Source organism: Sciurus carolinensis, chromosome 11, assembly GCF_902686445.1.
Source record: "Sciurus carolinensis chromosome 11, mSciCar1.2, whole genome shotgun sequence".
Classification (NCBI taxonomy): Eukaryota; Metazoa; Chordata; class Mammalia; order Rodentia; family Sciuridae; genus Sciurus; species Sciurus carolinensis.
The window spans coordinates 68,774,246-68,791,814 of NC_062223.1; the positions used below are offsets into that span (position 1 = coordinate 68,774,246).

Here is a 17,569-nt window from a genome sequence, read left to right on the forward strand (position 1 = left end):
TATAAATTAGAAGTTACTAGTATTATCCATCATGTAAGCAAATGGGGTGCAAAAGATATTTGTAATGATGAGATAGAATATGACGATAGATTTGATATAGAAAAGCTCCTAGTAGGTGAAGTTTAAGAGTGAGACAGGAAAGAGAAGCTGTGTGAAAATCTGAATGAGTGATAGAAAGCATGTGCCCAACCCAAATGACACCCTAGAACAAAGGTATACTTCATACAAGCAATGAAACTTCAAAATATAGAATGCATAAAAACTGATAGAATTAAAGGAAATAGTATGAAAAGCAATGATTAACTTTTCACAAAATTTCATAACTGACAAAATAATTAAAAATTCAATTAGGATATAGAAGATTTGAAAATTCCAGTTTAATTTAATCCCATTCAAGTGTATGTAACATATAGCTTCACTATTTCCAAAGATTATGATATTCCTGACAAGAGAGGCTAAATCTTCCATATCAAGTGACCCGGGCTATCAACAGTACCATCAATTGTTTTGCCATTGAGCACATGATGCTCTCCAAGATGTTAATTTTTATGATCACATTTAAAACATATATATTACTTAACCACAGGAGTAAAAGAACCTCTTTAGTCAAAGACTCTCCAGATAATAAGCAGAGGAGAGAAAAATTGTGTTTCCCAGATATCCTAACCCTAAAATATACACATTAAAAAAAAATGAGCCCAGCAGATTTTTGTGAAAATGATATGCTTTATTTTGTCACTCTAGAAATTTATATATTAAAGTTGGCATTAATGAACACACTGGTACTGGATATTTAAGACAAGTCTTCACATAAAATAAGGCCAAGGGGCAACATACACTCGGATCACCGATGTTCTCAAAATCATTACTTCACAATTTCTCAATTCGCACTGAATTTCTTTCAAAATGAGGAATGTGTTTTTACCATCAATTTCCTCATGGCCTCTTTCACCTCCTTGTTCCTCAGACTGTAGATCAGGGGGTTCAACATGGGGATCACCACCGTATAGAACACGGACACTACTTTAACACGGTGGGGTGAATGGCTCGACGTGGGTATGACATACACAAATGTAACTGTCCCATAAAACAGAGTGACGGCCGTGAGGTGGGACGTGCACGTAGAGAAGGCCCTGTACCTTCCCTGCGTAGAGCGCATCCTTAGGACGGCATGGAGGATGTACAGGTATGAGACCGCAATGGCCAAGAGTGTGATGACAATGATCGACCCAGCGGAGATGGCAGGAGATATTTCAGCAATGTAAACATGGGTACAAGAAAGCTTCACTAGTGGTGGGAGGTCACAGAAGAAATGGTCAATTATATTCGGTCCACAGAAAGTCAGGCTCAGTAAACAACTGGAAAAGGATGAAGCATTTATGCATCCACCCAGATAGGAAGCCACCAATAAGGTGATGCAGACGGTGGGAGACATGTGGGTGGAGTACAGCAGGGGCGAGCAGATGGCCACATAGCGGTCATAGGCCATGGCGGCCAGCAGGAAGCACTCAGCTGTCCCAAAAACAACGTCAGAGCCTAGCTGGGCTATGCAGCCAGAAACAGGAATGGTGGTTCTCTCTCTCAGGAAACTGACTATCATGACAGGTGTGACTGACGTGGAGTACCCGATGTCCACAAAGGCCAAATGACTGAGGAAGAGGTACATTGGGGTGTGAAGCTGAGGGCTTCTTTGAATTAACATGATTATGCTTGTATTGCCCAATATAGTAATAATGTAGATTCCTAGGAAAACCACAAAGAGGATGGAGCAAAGTATAGGATCTTCTGTTAACCCCAAAATGACAAACTCGGTCACCATCGTATAGTTTCCAGCCTCCATTCTTTTTGGACTAGGATCTTCTAAAATAAAACACCAGCAGATATTAGAGTAACTTAATCTCGTAATTGATATATTTACCTCAATATTTAGCCTATTAAAAATAAAAATGCAGACTCGCTTTTGTCTAAAGCTTACACTTCACAAAATGTTTTCAAACATGTTACATTATGTATGATATGAAAATATTAATCTTCATTTATCTTAAGGCCACAGATACAAAGAAACCAAGGATTCAGATCAAAACACAGTTCACACTCATGGCTACAACATTTAATCAATTCAGGCTGTTGAGTGAATGCTTTCAAACGTTGAATGTTGAATGATGTTTTGAAAACCTGAATGGGTAAAGTGGTTGACCTTAATGTCAGTGTTTGGTAATATTCAGCTTGCCTCTGTTCTCAGACACACTGGAGAACATACTTCCCAGGCATCTTGCAGTCAGGGGGGTGTGAAGTGTATGTACCAAAGGGCTGTGAGAGGAAGTATGTGTGTGTTCAGGACCAAATTAACTTATCTGTGGGGAACTCTTCCTTTTCCACAGTGAAATATTTTACATGATACAGCTACAATATAGTGGTACTTCCCACTAGCCTGAGCTTCGAGTAAATCCAGGGAACAAAGAATATACTGAAAATATACTGGAAGTGTAAAATAGATCTATACTATATTAATCTTGGAAACTTTGAAATAGCCCAACATCACCTAATCTGTTTAATAAAATTACAGATTAGCTGTGAATAGAAACTCCACATAGAGTTTAATCCTGAGAGAAACGTGAGAAAAAGTCCACTTTGGGTCATTACTTGAACTTTAGGAACTGTATCAAACTAACCAAAGAATATATTTCATAATCTTATATAAATAAGGTATGTAATGGAATGGGTTAACAAAATGTCAAATGTTAGTATTCTGTCATGTGATTGCAAACAGGGCAATACATAAACAAAAAGGATAGCAAGAAGTAATTTAACAAAAAACCAGTGAATAGCTTTAACTAGGAGAAAGCAAAAAATAAATAAATTTTATTTTATTTAAGCAATATTGTTAACATTAACTATCCAGAAACATTTTCAACAAAATTCTTGTACAAACTGCTTACTTAGGTTTTAAAAAATGCTCAACATCTCTAATCATTAGGAAAATGCAAATTAAAACCAACTGAAATATCCCCTCACACATACTGAAATGACTAATATCAAAAAGATGAATGATAACAAATGCTGGCAAGAATGTGGAGAAAACAGAACCCTAGTACACTTGGCGGGAAGTTAAATTAGTGCAGCTATTTTGGAAAATAGTATGGAGGTTTCTCAAAATCCTAAAAGTAGAATTACCATATGATTTAGTAATTGCACTTCTGCATGTATATCCAAAGGAACTGAAATTGGTATGCCAGAATGATAACTTCCATGTTCATTTAAGAATTATGCACAATAACCAGGATATGAAGGCAACCTAAGAGCCCATCAATGGGTGAATGAGTAAGGAAAATGTGATGTATATACACAATGAAATATTATGATGCTGCCTTAAAAAGTAGGGGCATATTATCATTCGTAATAACATGGACAAACCTACAAGATCTTATGCTAAGTGAAATAAGTAGACATAAAGATGTACACAGCATCATCTCAGGTATAGGTGGATTGTAAAAAAGACCATCTCATAGAAACAGAGAGCAGAATGGTGTTGACCAGAAGATGGGGACAGACAGGAAGATAGAGAAAGGTGAGATGTTGGTTAAAAAAACACAAAGTTTTAGATAGAAGGAATGTATTTTAGTGACATACAGCGTGATGACTGTAATTAACAATAATGCAGTGCATATTTCAAAATTGCCAAAATAATAGATTTTAAACATTCTCACTAAAAAAAGAAAAATGACAAGGAGGCGAGGTGATGAACACACGAAGCAATTTAATTTAATATTTTATAATGTATACACACTTCAGAACATCAAGCTGTACCCCCTGAATATTTACAATTACTATTTATCAATTAATGAATTATTTTTTAAAGTTCAAAAGCAGGAGAGCAAACTTTCATGTCATAAAAGAAATCCTCACTGATCAAAAATAATATAAGGGGCAAAATAAGCTAAAACAGAACTGTCACTGTCTAGAGACATATGCCAAGTTCTGTAACCAAGGATTTGTGCTTTAATAGCTACAAAGGCATGGAAGGTAAGGGCCTGGGACAATGCAAGGTGAAGAGTTGAAAATGAGACTCCCACGTTCTCTCCCAACATATTTACTCTAAATTCAAGAATCCCCACTTTCAACCTTAGCATACGGTTTTTAAAATGTCCTCATTTTAGTTAAGGGAATTGAGAAGGAAAATTTTCTGTTTCAGCCTAGTCCCTGGGAAAGAGGGAGGAAAAAAAAAAAAACCTAAGGATCTCCTCTCCTAAGAATCTATTATATTGGTCTATCCTGATGGAAGCCTGGGGTTTGAATTTACACTTCTTATTTAGTCATAAATCCCAAGCTTTGAATTTATAATAAGTAGTCATACCCTGACAATAATATGCTGGATTACTGTGACATATTAAAAATATGATTTATTAAAGATATATTTCTGATGATTAAAGATGACTGCAAATTTTGTTCTACTGCCATTGAGGGAAGAGTCTAATTCCTTATGAACTTGGATTTAAGGGAGACTTAGTGACTTGCCTGAGATGCAGAGGTGATGTTCTGAGACTTCTGAGACTAGTTCATAAGTACTCACAGCTTTTGGAATGTTCATCCTTGGGACCATTTTTCTGGGAATGCATAAGCATACCTGGGTAGTGGATCCTATAGCCACAGCAATCCCAGCATGCCACATGAAATCATAGCCAAACCATATAAAGGACCCCTGCGTAACTTTCTGGGCCATAAAATTATGAAGAAGAAAATAAAATAATGGTTCTTTTAAACTATATTTTGATATAGTTTATTAGTAACTGATAACCAAGTATCTCCTAAAAGAGAAAATGTCAATTCTACCTGGAAAGACCTACCTTCACTACAAATCCCAAAGGATCTCACACTAATAAAGCCACACCAAAGGTGTATGCATAGTCCCACAAGAAGACATAGACTGTCATGAGTGAGCACAAATAAGAAATTAATAATTACACTGTAAGATTCCCCATGGTGGAATTATCTAAAACAGGATACAAAATTCTTACATTTAAAGTAATAAAACATGATGTTAAAAATCAGAGAAAGGATCAAGATACTATATTTTTAAAAAGCAAATATTATAAAGAATGACAATGACAATTACTAGAAATGAAAAATACTGACATTTGATTAAAACTCAAGAAATAGTTTAGCAGAACATTAAGCACAACTTAAAGAAAGAACTGTAATCTTGAAATAGGTGTAAAGATTTTGTTAAGAAAACAGTCGGGGCTGGAGTTGTGGCTCAGTGGTAGAGTACTTTCCTAGCACATGTAAGGCACTGAGTTCAAACTTCAGCACCACATAAAAAATAAATAAATAAAATGAAGGCATTTTGTCCACCTACAACTAAAAAGTATTTAAAAAGAAACAGAAGGGCAAGATAATTGAATAAATGAAAGAGACATTAAGGTAGAAGATGAAATGAGAGTCCATTTTTCACATTCAAAGTAATTTCCAGGAAAAAAAAATTAGAAAGAATAGGGGAAAAGCAATTTTTTTATATAGATAATGATGGAGAATTATTGAGAATAATGAAAAATATAAATCTTTATATATAGCAGGCACAAATAAGAATATGCTTACAGTAAAACTGAAAAATAACAAACATTAGGAAAAAATTCTTAAGTTAGCCAAAAATAATAGATATTTTCTTATGAAGACATGGCAATTAGACTAACAGAAGACTCTCCATCAGTAGTACTAGGAACCAGAAAACACTGAATAAGTTCAAAGACTTGAGAGAACATTATGACCTAATTATAACCAGCAAGATAAGTTGAAGCAAAACTACAGTTACCCAGAGACATTTTCCAATCTGTAATACAATATCTATAGGTAGTGTAAAGAGAAAAAGGACAAAGAAAAAATTGCAGTAATTACCACATTGATTCAGATTTCATTGAGTTATGCATTTTATGTTTATTTATATTTATTCACACACTTGCCACGATACTTACACGCTATTCCTTCCTGTGTGTGAAGACCTTCTTTCTGATTCATTTTCCTTCTACCTTTATTGATTTAGGAATTCTTCCAATGATGTTCTATTTTGGGTAGTTATTTGTATTAAGGAATTTTTATTAAAGAATTTTTAACTCCTAATAATAATAAATGAACAAAGCCTTGAAAAAACAGCTCACTTAAGGGCCTAAATTAAAATCACTGACAACACCGGTGGGGCTGTGGAGGAACAGGAACTCTCCGTCATTGCAGACGGGAGCACAGATTGGTACAGCCACTTCAGAAGATGGTTTGGCAGTTCCTTATAACACTAAATGTACCTTTACCATGAAATCCAGCAATTGCACTCCTTGGTATTTACCCAAAGGAACTGAAGGCTTATGCCACTCAAAAATGTATACCCAAGAGTTTATAGAAGCTTTATTCATAACTGTCAAAACTTAGAAGCAATAAAGACGTCTTTCAGTTGCATGAGTGGATGAATAAACTGTGTTCATCTGGAGAAACCTGAAATTCAAAACCACAAAGACAAAGAAAGATCCCCAAAAAAGTCCAGCTCTTTCTAGACAAAAGATTGGAAGCGGGGCAGCCTAGCAAGACAGAACTATTGTACAATAATGGATTCTACTTCACAGCTAAATGTGGAAAAATGGAGCCCCTCTCCCACCCCAGCATCAAAGGATGAGTGGGGAAGGAATAGCTATCAGTGCTTTTCTTACTAATCTTACTAATCTCAATGCAGAAAGGGTTAAGCCAATGTGATTTAATCCATTTTTCATACAAACTAAATATAATAATGTAAGAATGCTACATCTCTGGCTTCATTAACTAGTTCCAGGATTGTGTCAGAGGTTAAAAGACATGAAACTGAAATAAATAATATTTTCATAAGAAAATAAATACATGAAAGACCTAAAGGAATTTGAAATGTGATGAGTGCTAGTATGATGTGAGAGGCATCACATATAGTGCTATAATGAAAATAAGATTTCTAGGACTAAATTTCAGGTCTATCACTTACCATCTAAGTGATCTTGAGCCTCAACCCTTTTGAGTTTCAACTTCTTTTAAAAAATAATAATATTAATCTTATATGTTTGTGTTAAAGGAGAGATAATGTACGCTAAAACACCTAGCAATGAGCAGCAATCAATTAGTAATTCATAACCAAAAAACTCTTTCAAATATGTGACTACTAGCTTTCACTGTAAATGCAAAGGACATTTATATATCAATAACAAAGTAAATGTTACCTGCTGGTCAAATGTTATGATGAGGACAGACATCTGGAGTCATTTCTACATAGTAGGGCTTATTTATGTAGGACTTTAGACTATTTGGAACACTTGGTCATCAGTACCTCAGTGTCAGACATGCAGTTTTTTTTAGCATCCTATTGAAAATCCAGTGGGAGAAAATCCAAGGAGACTGAGAAAATTAGGTGTGTTTATGTATTCATACACCATGATGCTGGTAGATTTTCATTAAGATCTCAGGGGCTTCATTTATTCTCTTATTATTAGCCTACAGGCATTATAAGTGCAAATATCTAATTAGTTTTGAAACTTGATTTGGATAAACATAATTAGCATGAGCTATTCTGTGATCATCAGTGCCATTTCTGAGAAGCAGTCATAACCAGGTGCCTGTTGTCAAGCATTGTCATGAGGTTTATATTTAGTTTCACCTTATGGAACTACAGGAAGAGCTGTATGCTTTCCTTTGTGTGAAAGTGACCCACATTTTAATTGTTTTGACCTTTCTCACTATATATGTATATTTTTTGAAGATGAGTGTGCAATGTATATATGTAATATCTTCAAAATCCTGGACTCTGGAGATAGTGATCCAGTTGAAGATACTTCCTTTCCTGCCCCATTATTATCTCTATCCCAATGCTTTTAGTAGGTAAGCCAAAAATCTTTCTCATTTTTCTAATTTCCATGTGATTTTTAATAAAGGATGTTATTGTCCTAATATATTTTTCAAAAATAATTTTAGGTAATTCCATGTATGTATTAATCTCATTCATTCTTTGTAATGATTCATATGATTTCAAAGTATTTATTATTCATTTAATTATACACCTTCTAATGTTTCAGGGTAACACTATTTCTCTTTGATGTACACCAAGAAGGCAAATACTCCATCAAAAGATTGGCACAAGTTAAATTCTAATAGATACTGCCAATTTCCCCTTAAAGTCATTATTTTAGGATTGATGTTTTATGTTAATAAACTATAAGGTCAAACTTTTTGTTATTTTTTGGGCCAGTTTCTGAAAGTCTTGCATTATGATTATGGACTTTTTTTTCATTTCACCATCTTACGGTTAGTTTTGTTTCAAATACTTCAACACTGTATTGTTGGGTATATAAATGTTTATGACTGCTATAAGTTCCTGTGAATTATACCTTTTATTTTTATAAAACCTTTAAAACTATTTTTGTCAATATCTTCCCATCAGCAATATTTTAGAATACACATTTCCTTGTTTATCAAACTCGTTCAGTTTTGCAATGAATCCAACATCTATTGTGGTGGTATCTAATTTTGAATTTTATTTTTATTATGTTTTTCATCTGTTATTGTTGCTTCAGTTGTTACTTTCCTATCATTATTTACTTTAGTTAGATTGGAATACATTTTCTTTGTACTACTTTCAATCTAATAACAGAATTTATGTGCCTCATTTCTACTTTTCCTGTAGTTATGACTCTAAGTTTTTGCATTCTAGGCAAGCTTTCTACCACTAGCTACATCCCTGACCCTACAAACTCTTAATGTTTTAACACAATTTTTACTTTTTTCTATCAAAGTCTAGAATTAATTTGTTCTTAAAACCTAACTTGGAATTTGACAAGAATCTGAGTTGTCTTTTCCTCCATCTCTTCCTACTTTTACCACTCTCCCCTCGCTTGTTAAACCATCAAGAAGTTTAGCAATGAAGTATAATTTTATTTTTTTGTGGTGCTGGAGATTGAACCCAGGGCCTTGTGCATGTGAGGCAAGCTCTCTACCAACTGAGCTATATCTCCAGCCCTGAAGTATAATTTTTGCCCAATAATTATCTAGACTAACAAATGACTTTTATTTGTTCCTTTCCTTGCTCCTATCTCTCATGTTTCATGTGTCCCCATATACTCTCTCTTTGTCCAGAAAGGTGAATTGTAAAATTTCCGAGTCCTTCCATGATATAAAAATGGATTTTCCTCCATCTTGAATCATATATTATTTGGGTACAGAATTCCATATGCATGATTATTTCCTACCTCACAACTTTGAAGAGTTGCTTCTTTATCTTCCAACAGCTTTTAATGAAAAGTCTGGTGTTAGTATTTGCCTCCTCTATTGAAAATTGTTGTAATTTGTGGAAATTTAGAATAGTCTCTATAGTCCTTATTTTTAAAATTTCATTACATGACTTTGGAAGTAGTTGTTTCTTGTCATACTTAATACTTACAGAGACATTTCTATGTTTATAATTATTTCATTAGACATTGTTTTTCTATTCCCACTTTACTAGTCTCTCTCTTTGGAACTTTTACTAGATACATGTTGGACTTCTCAATCTGTTCCTTGTCTTTTACATTTAATTTTTTTACCTTTCTCTTTGGCCCTTTGTACTGTATTAGGCACTGTCAGTGCAGCTTCCCAGCTCAATAACAGAGAAGTCCCTGGGTACATTTTGATGTTTAACCCATCAATTGAGGGTTTGCATTTTTAAAAAAAATTCAGGAATGAAAGTTTTATTCGTAGTACCTGATGTTTATTTTTATTCTTTATTTTTTGAATTTTGACATTTTAATTTCTTTTGAATATATCACTTTTTCAAGCGAGGAAACAGAATCAAACTAAGGATGTAGTCCTCCAGAGATCCACGCCATTCTTGAGATCTTCTGCAGAATGACACTAGTACAAGGTGCGAGCAAGAGTGTTATAAGCTCTAAATAGTAACCACTTATCTTCAATTTTCATTAAGGAACAGTCAAAAGTCAAGCCTTTAAAAGCATGATATACAGAATATCTTGGTCTACAATGGATACAATCACCCAAATTATGTGCAGGCCAACCTATGGGGAAACTAAATCAGAGTTGGCCAAGGATTGGTTATCAAAGATGAAACCCAGGAGGGTTTTCAAGATGGCGGACTAGAGGGCGGCTGCATTTCATGTTGCTCCAGGACGCAGGATTCAAAAGAGGAGATAGTGAGAGACTTGGGACCAACTCAAAGCCACCGGGTGAGTCTCTCCCGTTGGGGAGGCGTCCCGATGGGGCGATAGCCCCGGAACGCAGGGAACTTTGTGAAGTAGAGTTGCTCAGCGAGACACCCCTCCCCCCCCGCTGGAGCGGTAAACACGGACAACTGGGATCATCGTAGAGGAGGCGGCTCAGCACAGCACTTGGACTCGGAGCAACCACGGGGACTCTGGGCGGCTGCCTGAGGAGGAGCTGTGTGGCGAGCTGTTTGGACTCAGAGCAACTGCTTCTGAACACCGGGGGGTTTCCCGGAGGAAGAGGAGAAGCACGGCGGGTCGCTTGGTCTAGGAGTGACTGCATCAGTGCATCAGAGCCACAGGCGATTGCCAGAGGAGGAGGCGAGTGGTGAGTTGTTTGGACTCAAAGCGACTGCTCCTGAACACCGGTGGCCTGCCTGGAGGAGGAGCGCGGTGGGTTGCTTGGTCTCCAAGCGACCGCTCCTGAACACCCGGGGGGCTACCCCAAGGAGGAAGAGGAACAGGGCGGGTCACTTGGACTCGGAGTGACTGCCTAGGGCTACAGGCGGTTGGCAGGAGGAGACGCGAAGTGAGTTGCTTGGACTCCTAGTGACCGCTTCGGAACACCGGGCGGCTGTCCAGAGGAAGAGGTGTGTGGCGGGTCTCTGGGTCTCCGAGCTATTGTACAGGGCTCCAGGTGGCAGCTCAGAGGAGGGGCCGCATAGCCAGGCGATTAGGTGCAGAGCAGGGCCCCAGGACAGGTTTCTTGGTGGAAGAGCCGCACAGAGACACGCCTAGGGGCGGAGCGAAGTTTCCAGGACTGCGGGCAGATTCTCTGAGGAGAGGCAGCCTAAGGAGACTCGTCTGCGAAGGGTGAGGCTCTCAGGCCCAGGAGGTAGGTCCGGGCCCCTGGGAATGTTGCAGAGGAAGACAGCCCAGCCCAGGCGGTAGTTGTAGATTGAGGGGAACCTCTAGGAGGGGAACTGACCAGTGAGACGTCCCCACCGGGTGAGTCTTCCCTGCCGGGTGAGGTTTTCCGACAAGGACAGTAAAACCAGAGACACAGGCACAAACAGGCCTTGCCTCAACCTGCAGCCTAGTTCCCCTTTGGATGACCATTGGTCAACAAGTAGAGGCACCTCTGCCCACTAGCAGGGACTATACCCCACCTGAAGACCACCACCCCTAGAGAGGCAGCTTCTTCGTGGAGCACCGCATTATCAACTTCCTCCAAGACTTCAGGCTACTGAAGGATAAGAGGGGATATACTAGCAATCTTCAGGGACATTATAAGTCAATAGAGGAAATCTGCAATATCTTAATGACCCAGTGATTCCTGAACAATATGAGAAAAAAAGGGAAGAAAATGCCCCAAACAAATCTAGATGTTACATCAATAAAATCCAACAACAGCATGGCAGAAGAAATGACAGAAAGGGAGTTCAGAATGTACATAATTAAAATGCTCAGGGAAGCAAACGATGAGATGAAAGAGCAAATGCAGGCATTGAATGATCTCACCAATCGACAGTTAAAAGAGCAAATACAGGAAGCAAAAGATCATTTCAATACAGAGTTAGAGATATTGAAAAAAAAAAAAAACAGAAATCCTTGAAATGAAGGAAAAAATAAACCAAATTAAGAACTCCATAGAAAGCATAACCAAGAGGATAGAACACCTGGAAGACAGAACCTCAGATATTGAAGACAAAATATTTAACCTCAAAAACAAAGTTGAACAAACAGAGAAGATGGTGAGAAATCATGAACAGAATCTGCAAGAACTATGGGATATCATGAAAAGGCCAAATTTGAGAATTATTGGGATTGAGGAAGGCTTAGAGAAACAAACCAAAGGAATGAACAATCTATTCAATGAAATAATATCAGAAAATTTCCCAAATCTGAAGAATGAAATGGAAAATCAAGTTCAAGAGGCTTATAGGACTCCAAATACACAAAATTACAACAGACCCACACCAAGGCACATTATAATGAATATACCTAACATACAAAATAAAGACAGAATTTTAAAGACTGTGAGAGAAAAGAACCAAATTACATTCAGGGGGAAACCAATACGGATATCAGCAGATTTTTCAATCCAGACCCTAAAACCTAGAAGGGCCTGGAACAACATTTTTCAAGCTCTGAAAGAAAATGGATGCCAACCAAGAATCTTATACCCAGCAAAACTTACCTTCAAATTTGATGATGAAATAAAACTCTTCCATGATAAACAAAAGCGAAAAGGATTTACAAAAAGAAAGCCGGCATTACAGAACATTCTCAGCAAAATATTCTATGAAGAAGAGATAAAAAATAAAGAAGCAAATCAGCAAAGGGAGGAATTATCCTAAAGGAACTGTCAAATAAAGTAGGAACCAAGGTGTGTCAAAAAAATATATAAATAAATGAATAAATAAAATTTTTAAAATGAACCAAATGACTGGGAATACAAATCATATGTCAATAATAACCCTGAATGTTAATGGCCTGAATTAATCAATCAAAAGACATAGACTGGCAGATTGGATTAAAAAGAAAGATCCAACAATATGCTGCCTGCAAGAGACTCACCTCATAGAAAGAGATACCCATAGACTAAAGGTGAAAGGATGGGGAAAAATATACCATGCACATGGACTCAGCAAAAAAGCTGGAGTATTCATCCTCATTTCAGTTAATGTGGACTTCAAGTCAAAGTTAGTCAGAAGGGATAAAGAAGGACATTTCATACTGCTTAAGGGAAGCATAAATCAGCAAGATATAACAATCATAAACATCTATGCCCCAAACAGTGGCTCATCCATGTATGTTAAACAAATCCTTCTCAATTTTAGAAATCAAATAGACCATAACACAATAATACTAGGTGATTTTAACACACCTCTCTCACCACTGGACAGATATTCCAAACAAAAATTGAACAAAGAAACCATAGATCTCAATAACACAATCAATAATTTAGATTTAACAGACATTTATAGAATATACCATCCAACCAAGAGCGAATACACTTTCTTCTCAGCAACACAGGGATCCTTCTCTAAAATAGACCATATATTATGCCACAAAGCTAATGTTAGCAAATACAAGAAGATAGAGACACTACCTTGTATTCTATCAGATCATAATGGATTGAAGTTAGAAATAAATGACAGAATAAAAAACAGAAACTACTCCAACACCTGGAGATTAAACAATATGCTATTATATGATGAATGGATAACAGAAGATATTAGGAAGGAAATAAAAAAATTCTTAGAGGTAAATGAGAACAAAGAAATATCATATCAAAATCTCTGGGACACTATGAAAGCAATACTTAGAGGAAAATTTATTTCATGGAGCGCATTCAATAAAAGAAGTAAAACTCAACAAATAAACAACCTAACACTACAGCTCAAAGTCCTACAAAAAGAAGAACAGACCAACACCAAAAGTAGTAGAAGACAGGAAATAGCTAAACTCAGAGCTGAAATCAACGAAATTGAAACAAAAGAAACAATACAAAAAAATTGACAAAATAAATAGTTGGTTCTTCGATAAAATAAACAAAATTGATAAATCTTTAGCCACACTAACAAAGAGAAGATGAGAGAAAACTCAAATCACTAAAATTCAGAATGAACAAGGAAATATCACAACAGACACGACTGAAATACAAAACAAAATTAGAAGCTATTTCGAAAATCTTACTCCAACAAAACAGAAAACCTCGAAGACATCAACAAATTTCTAGAGACATATGAATTGCCTAAGGTGAAAACGAGGAGGACATACACAATTTAAATAGACCAATTTCAAGTAATGAAATAAAAGAAGTCATCAAAAGCCTACCAACAAAGAAAAGTCCACGACCCGATGGGTTCTCAGCCGAGTTCTACAAAACCTTTAAAGAAGAGCTCATTCCAATACTTCTCAAAGTATTCCATAAAATAGAAGAGGAGGGAACCCTCCCAAACTCATTCTATGAAGCCAATATTACCCTGATACCTAAACCAGACAGAGAGACATCGAGGAAAGAAAATTTCAGACCAATATCCTTAGTGAACATCGACGCAAAAATTCTCAAAAAAATTTTAGCAAATCGCATACAAATATATATTAAAAAGATAGTGCACCATGATCAAGTGGGTTTTATCCCAGGGCTGCAAGGTTGGTTTAACATCAGGAAATCAATAAATGTAATTCACCACATCAATAGATTTAAAGTCAAGAATCACATGATTATTTCAATAGATGCAGAAAAAGCATTTGATAAAATACAGCATCCCTTCATGCTCAAAACACTAGAAAAAATAGGGATAGTGGGAACATTCCTTAACATTGTAAAGGCCATCTATGCTAAGCCCATGGCTAATGTCATTCTAAATGGTGAATAACTGAAAACATTCCCCCTAAAAACTGGAACAAGGCAGGGATGCCCTCTTTCACCACTTCTTTTCAATATCGTCCTTGAAACTCTAGCCAGAGCAATTAGACAGACCAAAGAAATTAAAGGGATATGAATAGGAAAAGAAGAACTCAAACTATCCCTATTTGCTGATGGTATGATTATATACTTAGAGGAACCAGGAAATTCCACCAGAAAACTTTTAGATCTCATAAGTGAATTCAGTAAAGTAGCAGGATATAAGATCAATGCACATAAATCTAAGGCATTTTTATACATAAGTGATGAATCTTCAGAAAGAGAAATTAGGAAAACTACCCCATTCACAATAGCATCGAAAAAAATAAAATACTTGGAAATCAATCTCACAAAAGAGGTGAAAGACCTCTACAATGAGAACTACAGAACACTAAAGAAAGAAATTAAAGAAAACCTTAGAAGATGGAAAGATCTCCCATGTTCATGGATAGGCAGAATTAATATTGTCAAAATGGCCATACTACCAAAAGTGCTATACAGATTCAATGCAATTCCAATTAAAATCCCAATGATGTACCTTGCAGAAATAGAGCAAGCAATTATGAAATTCATCTGGAAGAATAAAAAACCCAGAATAGCTAAAGCAATCCTTGGCAGGAAGAGTGAAGCAGGGGGTATCGCAATACCAGATCTTCAACTCTACTACAAAGCAATAGTAACAAAAACGGCATGGTATTGGTACCAAAATAGAAAGGTGGATCAATGGTACAGAATAGAGGACACGGACACAAACCCAAATAAATACAATTTTCTCATACTAGACAAAGGGGCCAAAAATATGCAATGGAGAAAAGATAGCCTCTTCAACAAATGGTGCTGGGAGAATTGGAAATCCATATGCAACAGAATGAAACTAAACCCATATCTCTCACCATGCACGAAACTAAACTCAAAATGGATTAAGGATCTCGGAATCAGACTAGAGACCTTGCATCTTATAGAAGAAAAAGTAGGTCCAGAGCTTCAACATGTCGGCTTAGGACCAGACTTCCTCAACAGGACTCCCATAGCACAAGAAATAAAAGCAAGAATTAATAACTGGGATAGATTCAAACTAAAAAGCTTTCTCTCAGCAAAGGAAACTATCAGCAATGTGAAGAAAGAGCCTACAGAGTGGAAGAAAATCTTTGCCAATCATACTTCAGATAGAGCGCTAATCTCCAGAATATATAAAGAACTCAAAAAACTCTACACCAAGAATGCAAATAATCCAATTGACAAATGGGCTAAGGAAATGAATAGACACTTCACAGAAGAAGATCTACAAGCAATCAACAAACTTATGGAAAAATGTTCAACATCTCTAGTAATAAGAGAAATGCAAATCAAAACCACCCTAAGATTCCATCTCACCCTAATTAGAATGGCGATTATCAAGAATACAAGCAACAACAGTTGTTGGCGAGGATGTGGGGAGAAAGGTACACTCTTACATTGCTGGTGGGGCTGCAAATTAGTGCAGCCACTCTGGAAAGCAGTGTGGAGACTCCTTAGAAAACTTGGAATGGAACCACCATTTGACCCAGCTATCCCACTCCTTGGCCTATACCCAAAGGACTTAAAATCAGCATATTACAGAGATACAGCCACATCAATGTTCATAGCTGCTCAGTTCACAATAGCCAGATTGTGGAACCAACCTAGATGTCCTTCAATTGATGAATGGATAAAGAAACTGTGGTATATATATACAATGGAATATTACTCAGCCATAAAGAATGATAAAATTATGGCATTTGCAGGCAAATGGATGAAACTGGAGAATATCATGCTAAGTGAGATAAGCCAATCTCAAAAAACCAATGGACAAATGATATCGCTAATAAGTGGATGATGACACATAATGGGGGGTGGGAGGGGTTAGTGTTAGGCTTAGGGTTAGGTTTAGGGTTAGGTTAAGGAGGGTGGCAAGAATGGAGGAAGGAAGGACTGTATAGAGGGAAAAGAGGGGTGGGAGGGGTGGAGGGAAGGGAAAAAATAACAGAATGAATCAAACAACATTACCCTATGTAAATTTATGATTACACAAATGGTATGCCTTTACTCCATGTACAGAGAAACAACATGTATCCCATTTGTTTACAATAAAAAAAATGTTTAAAAAATTAATTATTTCATAATGTTTATTAGTCTTTTCTGTTATTTGGAGTTCTCAATGAGTTAGGTCTGCTGTCTCACACATCTAATGACATACTCTTGGTTAATTTCTTCTGCCATCTGCCTTGTGTTATCATTGGCTCAGGACAAATTTTGATGTTAAGTTTTCAAGTTGGAGATTTACAGTCCAGGAAGGCAGTATGATTCAATCATAAACCCATATTTGGTGCAGACTTTGCCCTTTAAATTTTTTCCTCCAAAATATTTAATAGTTTTGTGGATGAATGCATCCCTTCTTGTAGTAACTACAATACAGTTACTATGGTCCCTAGAACTCTGGGCCTCATGGACACAGTATCACAGACTCTGGTACACTCTCCCCAAAGATAAAGATTTTGATAGCAATAAGACCAGTTTACCCCCCTCAAGAGATGAGAAGACCCAACTTTTAAGGACCAGCTTCCTGTTGTGACAAGTGCATTAATACCTACTGACAGTGAAGCTGTGTGTTGAGCGTATGGACAAAAGAGCTTGAAGCAAATGCCTTACCCTGATATAAGGAAAAAGTAAGATCTCATCATATTACTCTGAGAACCAATCAAAATACCCCATTCTTACATGACAGGAGAAAATACATCATTTTTCTCAGTGTGGAGTTCAGTTTCAGTATCCTATGTTACTAGAAACCACAGTACATCAAAAGTTCACAAGGCTTTATCTTTTAAATGAGCCTATTTGCCCATGTTATACTCAGATTTTTTGTTGTTGTGATTTAAAAAAAAAAACCTGGCAAGAACAATTTTAGAGAAGGAAAAGTTTATTTGGCTCTCACAATTTCAGAGGT

The 17,569-nt window shown here is 36.6% G+C and overlaps 1 protein-coding gene across 1 annotated transcript; it reads right to left on the reverse strand.

Moving 5' to 3' along the window:
* Window positions 1-901: 901 nt before the first annotated feature.
* On the reverse strand, window positions 902-1,840 carry LOC124958885 (olfactory receptor 481-like). The gene has a single exon (XM_047517430.1). The coding sequence runs from the start codon at window positions 1,838-1,840 to the stop codon at window positions 902-904; it is 939 nt and encodes a 312-aa protein (XP_047373386.1).
* Window positions 1,841-17,569: the final 15,729 nt, after the last annotated feature.